At 32.9% G+C, this 8,286-nt stretch overlaps 1 protein-coding gene across 1 annotated transcript; it reads left to right on the top strand.

Moving 5' to 3' along the window:
• Nucleotides 1-259: 259 nt before the first annotated feature.
• On the top strand, nt 260-7,292 carry LOC149571406 (expansin-B3-like). Its single transcript, XM_089809124.1, is given in 5 exon segments — nt 260-387; nt 547-659; nt 1,530-1,714; nt 1,804-1,933; nt 7,098-7,292. Coding segments are annotated over 5 exon segments (747 nt in total). The 5' UTR covers nt 260-263.
• The last annotated feature ends 994 nt before the right edge of the window (nt 7,293-8,286 follow it).

Below are 8,286 nucleotides of genomic sequence, written 5' to 3' on the forward strand. Positions count from 1 at the left end.
ATGGGATCTTCATATATCGTTCTCTATTATCTAAGTGGGTCCTCTGTATCCTTTAATCCCAGACAACATTCACTTATATATATACAGATTATCTACACAACGAACAAAACAGTTTACAGTTGATTAGGACTTGTTTAGACTAAGAGTTCTTCTAAGCTGCTATAAAAGTAGGGGAAGTACAACACTTTCCTTGCATTCTAACCGCTCTTCTTATCCAGTAGGATCTAATCTAGTCTAGTATTATTTTGGCTACGGCGGTTTGCATGGGAAGGGTGGTGATAATGGGCTTAATAGTTGCATGCATTCACGTTGCCTTGGCAGAAGCTGCAGATTGGCAACAAGCTACTGCTACATGGTATGGCAGTCCTGATGGAGATGGAAGTGAGGGTAAATATACACTAACAACCACTTATCAATATGATTTCTTATATAGACATGTTTTATATACTTTGTTTTACTCTTATTCACCATTAGAATTTGTTGAATGGATAGAAAAACTTTTGGAGGACATTGATTTAATAGTGATTGTGAATCGTGATTAGAAAGGTGGAGCGTGTGGGTATGGTAGCACTGTGAAGGCAATGCCTTTTGCATCCAGGGTAACTGCAGTAAGCCCTGATTTGTTTAGAGAAGGTGAAGGATGTGGAGAATGCTCTCAGGTATATTCAAATAATACCATGCTTCTATTATTTATGCTTTGTTTAGAAGAGAGTTTAGTCTTGTTCTCTAAATCTCAGTTTAGTATGGCTCTCTAAATCTCAGTTTAGTATTTCATTAAATATTTACCATTTTAAACAATCCATCTATGATCAGAACATTGCTTAATTTCCAAACACAAATCTAAAAACAAGTTTTTGACAACCAGTGTGTTGTGGTTGGGCTACCATCTCTTTTCATCGATGTTTACCATAGTGCCTGGGTATATCTATAGGAGGACTTAAACAACCAATTGGTTGTGGTTAGTCTACCAGTTCTTTTTGCTGATATTTTTGTTGATAAACTATTGATGGATAAAATATAGTGTTTGGCCATATCATTAGAAGATTTCATTTGTTAGAAAGCTATGTTTTAGCTTAAATGGTTTTTATAATTGATTTGGTCTTCATAGGAATTTTTACAAATTGTCTTTAAAAAGTTTTAGACAGGATTGATTATTTAGATAAAGAGCATATGATATTATATTATATATTATTGATAAGTTTATTTTATCATTTTTATGGGAGTCTGATCTATGTTGATATTGTTTTGGTTGACAGTCACAGAATGATATGTGTATATCTTTCTGGTCAAAAGTTCGTGGGTGGTTGTGTGGTCAAACTTCACCTTTTATATCATATTTCTAAATATTTGAACTTTGGTGAATGATGTAATCAAAGAACATAGCATTACTCTCATAAATTTACTTGATTAATTGTAGTTCAGCCCTTACCATCTACGCTGAACCAATTGATCTACAACCCTTTCATTTGTGTAATACTATGATAGTTCTAACATCTCTAACTGAATTCCATTCACAAATATGATTTCAGGTAAAATGTGAGGAGAATAGACTATGCTCGGACACAGCTGTGAATATAGTGGTTACAGATGAATGCCCAGGTTGCTCTTCAAACCACTTCGATCTTAGTGGCACTGCTTTCTCAGGGATAGCAATTACTCCTGCCAAAGCTTCTGATCTTCGCAATACAGGAGTGTTGCCCATCTTATTCAAATGGTACTTTCCAATATATTTTTCTTACTCTACACCCCCGAAAAAATCTAAATCTTCACTTCTTAGCTTCTTTTTTCAATCCTGTTTAACAGGGTTCCATGTGAGTATCCTGGTAAGAAGGTTACATTCCATGTGAATGAAGGATCAATTGATCATTGGTTCTCTGTGCTAATTGAGTACGGGGATGGAGATGGTGATCTTCAAGAGGTTGATTTGCAACAGGTAACTTAATGTTTGCGTTTATCGTATTTAATAAATATATTATTCATCTCCCTCTTCCATTTCTTGACAATAGATCTTAAGTATGATTAAATTAACATGCGTTATCTAAGGTTTTGCAACCTTAAATTTTTCTCTTCAAGTCAACTATGTCACAATATAAAATATATTAATTCTTTAAAAATTAATATTATTGTAAAGTGCAAAATGAATATTGCACTTATCATGGGAGTAAAAGTGACAGAAGGCAATAGAAGTTAGGTAAGAAGTAAGTTAGGGCAGTTGCCCAACTTTTTCGCAAAATTTATATAATGGGAGAAAACTATTGTAAGAGGATTCTTCTTTTGCAGTTGAGAAGTTCTATAGCTACAACAGAGGAGAATACAGTTTAATTTTGGTGACAGGGAACACTTATGCTCTGATAACAAAGCAATTTTTGGAAAGTGTGTAAAATTGTTGTTTTTTGTAATCAGTTATTTCTTACTTTCTTGGTGCAAAGAAATAAAGGAAGTGCATTGGGTGTTCATTTTCAAAAGAATCTGAATTGTTAAAGTGTTAATCCATTTATGAATATTTTCATGCTATGGTGTGAGTATTCGTGAATGGTTGAATTAGCATTGTGTGTGATAGCTCTCAAGCATAGTCCTTGATTGCTCTCATTAACAGTTTGCATCATTTTTATGAAAACATTGAAGGCATGTGGTGCATTTTCTATCAATGGTTTTCTTTTTTATTTTCTAAGTTCTACTCATTTTTATTGAAAAATCACAAATTTTATCTTACGAGGGAGCTGCCCCTCTAAACGTAGAGGAAGGCTAGATATTAAGGGCCTATCCAACTATTGGAGACATTGATTTGCCACATACTCCATTGGGAAAAATCATATATTTTCTAAGTGACAAATCTGTTTACCAACAGATTTTTGGCGACTCAAAAGCAAGTTCTAGTGCTTTTCTTTTCTTGGAAATCTAAAGGTTACCTCCCGGAGGATGGAGGTTGGAAACTTTAATTGAATGTGGTGAAAGAATTGTGGTGTTATGGCTTTGGTTACATCCCAGCCATGGGGGACTCAAATTGAGCCATTGTCTTTATCTCAATACTCATTCTTACCTAAGAGTTCATTAGAATATCTCCTAAAGTTTTCTGGTGATGCAAATCAAGACCCTGATGATCACATTAAAGAAATTACAGTTGTCTATGGGATTCTTGGTGTACAAGAGGAGAATGTCTTTGTTAGATTATTTGTTGGAAGTCTCATTGGAAGAGCTGCTGATTGGTTCTAAAATTTACCAGATAGTTGCATCACTTGCTGGAATGATCTTGAGGTAAAATTTCTATAAAGGTTTATGCTTGTGGTTGATGTTTCTAAGATGTTATTAAATTTCTTTCAAATCAAGATCAAAGAAGGGGAAACCATGAGAGATTTTGTTGATAGATTTAATAGAAGTGTTGATAAGATACCCCTAACTAGCCAACCAACTGAAAACAATCAGTTGTGTGTTTTCATTGCTGCCATGCAAATAGAGATTAAATTCTTGCTTCTTCATTTAAAAGTGAAAACATTGTAAGATGCACAAAGGGAAGCTATTGGATTAGATGATGACATGATCTTGAGTGGAATAAAGTGTAAAGAAATTTTACAGGCAGAAATTTGTCTCTATGAGCAGTAACAGTATCCAAAGGTAAAGCCTAAATAAAAAAGGCCTATTCTCAAGGCAGTAAAATCAGTGCCCATTGTTTGATTTTGTCAGAATCTAACAGTCTTTAATGATGAAGATTTCCTAATCCCTCCTGTGAGTGAAAGTACTTCATGTAGTGTAGCTGGAGCCTACCATCTACATGTTGATTATGATGATAAACATGCTTCATAGTCAACTAACTCAATGACTGACCTTGATATATATCCTATTGAACAAAGAATGGAGGTTGAAAAATCAAATGAAAATTTATTAGGAGATTTTCAAATTTCACAACTTGATTCTTTTGTATTTGAGACTCTTGATGACACTCCACCAAATGATGTTGTTTGGGAAGGCTTGGATAGCTTTTCCTATGAGCATTTCTTGTTTGATCTCTTGGACACTAATAAATCATTACTATAGCCTAAAGCATCAAATGACTGCTTAGAAGCAGAAAAGGAAGATGAAATGTTTGAAGAAAAAGAAATTGATGAAGTGATGCATAGACAAGAAAATTCTTTTGAAGAGGACTCGGTGAACAATCAAGAGGGAGAAAAGGATTTACATATTTTTTCAGCCTCCCACAAATCTTTTTCACTATCTTCTTTTGGAGGAATCAATGCAGCAATTTGCGGAGGAAAAGTCACATGGACAACCCAAAAATAGAAGGACTCAAGGTATGGAAAAAATAGTTGATATTCTATCTATCTTTTTAAAAGATAATATTGATTTGAGAAATGTGGAAGAAAATCTTGAATCTATATATATTTTCCCTCCTCTGCATTCATTTTCCATTCATGAGTTTAATATCACATTGGCAATGTTGCTCAACTATATGCAATGCATTCTTCCATTCTATCAAGAGTTGGTTAGAAGAGGTTCATACTTTTCCCAGCCTGTAAGTGGTCACATCTAAGCTTTTAGGGTTTTTCCCTCTTCATTGTAAATAACCATTTCCTTTTTACAAATTTTTTGCTTGTGTTTGTTTGTTTTTGTTTAAGTTGGTGTTCCCTTCAATAAAGTTGCATAATCTTTTAATCCTTCCCTTCCCTTGAGTCATCCATTTTCTAAAAAAATCAAAAAAATGGGAGACCCTCTTCATTGATTCAAAGACATCAAGTGACAGATGGAGTCTTAGATACAGGTGGAGTTTGATTTTAAGAATAGGTTTTAACATGTGCTTAAATAAAAATTCCAAAAAAATAAAATCTCGGCAGATATGACAATTCTTCATAGAGAATGATTTGTTTTTCAAAAGCAATTTTCTAATAATGATGTGTATGGCTTCATTTTACAACAATGGGCACAAGATTGGGACCATTGTATATTTGGTAAAAGGAGTTCCTCATTGGTGGCAGTCCTCCTATATTGAAATATAGGTCAAATATTAGTAATGCTTGGCAAATGTGTAGCTAGAATTCAAATTGTTTTTGTTAACCCTAATTAGGGTTGAGATGCAATGGTTGCAAGATAAGAGAGGCTAGGTGAAAATGATAATTTTCCACTAAATCATCGAGTGTTCATCATTTTTTTGTAGTATCATAGCACAAATTGGAGGTGATGAATCATAATATACTGTGACCTCATGGAGCACGAACATCAATGTCATTAGGACTTATTCTTTCTCCAACAAGAGAGTTGTCAATTCAGATACATGAGGAGGTCAAAAAATTTATATTTCAAACTTTTCTCAAGGTAGTTTTTGCAAGTGGAAGCACATTGAGACCACATGGTGGAAGGATGGAGATGACAACGGACTGACGCTATATGACCTAGGCTATTTTATTACTGCTCCTATTTGTTCATCTATTTCAAACATAGATGGAGATGAAGGGTGTATTACCATATGCTATAGCGAAGCAAACTAGATGGCAAGGTGGCTTAAAATGAATACCTGGAGTTTCATACACAGAAGATAAGAGTATCAAGATTTTTTTAATATTTGTAAGATCAAGTTTTCAATTTTCTTTGCATTCGAAAGTGCAACATCTAAATTTTGAGGCACAAGATCTAATAAAAGAGAAGTAACTGGCATGATGATGGTGTAAAACTTTATTCATATCCTTTTTCTTTTTTTTATTGAAAGGTCAAATTATTTTAGTCTTCTGCACTTACTCAAGGGTCCAGAACAAAAGAAAAATGTGTCTATTGAACTTGAATATGTTCAATGATGTTGACCTTGTTTGAAGCCAGGATAAAGAAATGTGGGTGCAAGAAAATTGAGAAGAGAGTTTTTTTTCTTTGTTTCTTGTGATTGTTGTGGAAGTAGTATGGTTAGTATAGATAGAGTTGTAGAGGATGTTTTACATTGGAAGGAATATGGAAATAGTCTCGAAGAATTAAAATGCAAGGCTAACAATCTGAGTTCCAACAGGATGGATTAGATCAATAATATTCCTGCCTATCCAACATTTTATCCAACAGTGAAAGAGTTTGAAGATCCATTGTCTTATCTTCATATATTTCTTCTCACAAATACAAGAACAATGGAGTGGTGACTCTATACCCAATGGATAAAGCACTAGATTACAAAAGACAGAGATTCTAGAGTTCTCTACACCCTGAAATAGAGTGCAGTCCCCAGAAAGAGCCAATGTTATCTAAGGTTTTGCAACTTTAAAGTTTTCTCTCCAAGTCAACTATGTCACAATATAAAATATATTAATTCTTTAAGAATTAATATTATTGTAAAGTGCAAAATGAATATTGCAGTTATCATGGGAGTAAAAGTGACGGAAGGCAAGAGAAGTTCGATAAGAAGTAAGTTAGGGCAGTTGCCCAACTTCTTGGCAAAATTTATATAATGGGAGAAAACTATTGTAAGAGGGTTCTTCTTTTGCAGTAAAGAAGTTCTATAGCTACAACAGAGGAGAATATAGTTCAATTTTGGTGATAGGGAGCACTTATGCTATGATAACAAAGCAATAATTTATGGAAAGTGTGTACAATTGTTCTTTTTTGTAATCATTTATTTCTTACTTTCTTGGTGCAAAGAAATAAAGGAAGTGCATTTGGTTTTCTTTTTCAAAAGAATCTAAATTGTTGAACTGTTAATCCATTTATTAATATTTTCATGCTATGGTGTGAGTATTCATGAATGGTTGAATTAACATTGTGTATGATAGCTCTCAAGTGTAGTCCTTGATTGCTCTCATTAACAGTTTGCATCATTTTTATGAAAACATTGAAGGCGTGTGGTGCATTCGCTATCAATGGTTTTCCTTTTTATTTTCTAAGTTCTACTTATTTTTATTGAAAAATCACAAATTTTATCTTACGAGGGAGCTACCCCTCTAAATGTAGAGGAAGGCTGGATATTAAGGGCCTATCCAACTACTGGAGACATCGATTTGCCACATACTCCATTGAGAAAAATTGTATATTTTCTAAATGACAAATCTGTTTAACAATAACATGCCAATTCCAAAAATGCATAAGTTAATTTCAAAGATTGCTAAATAATGTTCATATCATTTAATGGGATGCAGAGTAACTCAATTGTATAGGAAGGACTGAAATAGACATGGGGCACCAACTGGGCTTTAGATGAGGGTCCCTTAAAAGCTCCATTTTCAATAAGATTTAAGTCTCTTTCATCGGGAAGCACACTTACTGCATATAATGTTATCCCCCAGAATTGGGCACCCAATTTGGTCTATACATCCATGGTTAACTATGACTAATTAGCAACAAATACATCCTCCATCCAACATATATAATTACTCCCTTTATCATCTATGTTTACATAAATTGTAGTTCCATCTTAGCTTATTTATAGTATTGGCATGTTGATATAGGTATGCTTAATAAATGAGTCATTTCCTATCCTATCTCATTCTCTACCAGTGTCATATGTCGAAGGTAGTGTTGGAGGAACTCAATGTGTGATCTCGCCTACTTGTAGAAATAATAAGCTTACAAAAATGTCATTATATGTTGTTCTCCATTTCATCCAAAATTTATACAGCCAAAATAATACAAGGCTACATATATTTGTTGGATATAATGAAACCTTTTCATTGGTTTAATAAGTTAAACTATCTTGCTATATATAAAGATGTTTAAATGTTAATAAAATTTAATTAGCTATAAATATATCAAATATAGTTTATGAAGAATAAAAAATGTTATAAATATTTATAATTTTTTTAATGTTTTATTGATATATCATTTAAATTTTTTATATATTAATTATATTAATTTGATATTTTTAAAACAAGAGTTGTGTTATAACTAGAATCCCACCTAGTGTTAGTAAGAACTAAGATTGAAAGGAAAATAGTTTTGATGGAGAGAAAATATACAAATTGTGTACAAGTCTTTCCATCAGCAATAAAATAGTTTTGAAAATTAGAAAAGAGAAAGTTGATTGCTAGCATGGAGTGTTTATGACAACGTTCAGCCATATAATAAATTAGGAACTACTTAAAGAACTAAGTAAGCAACTCAATTCCTACCCAAAACTAGTAGATTGTCTTAAGTTTATTAAATGAAATTAGATTTCCACATTAAGTACACATGCAATTTGTACTAGATAAGCAGTGAAAAATAAGTTTAAACATCTCATCAATTATTATACCGATCAGAAGCAATGGGGCATTGTCTAAACAACAACCTAAAAAATATGCCATAAGTCATAAGTATTTGTATTTGTATAGAACAAGTATTATTTAATAT

This window comes from Cupressus sempervirens, chromosome 2 (assembly GCF_028749045.1).
Source record: "Cupressus sempervirens isolate cs-2001-9-10 chromosome 2, ASM2874904v1, whole genome shotgun sequence".
Classification (NCBI taxonomy): Eukaryota; Viridiplantae; Streptophyta; class Pinopsida; order Cupressales; family Cupressaceae; genus Cupressus; species Cupressus sempervirens.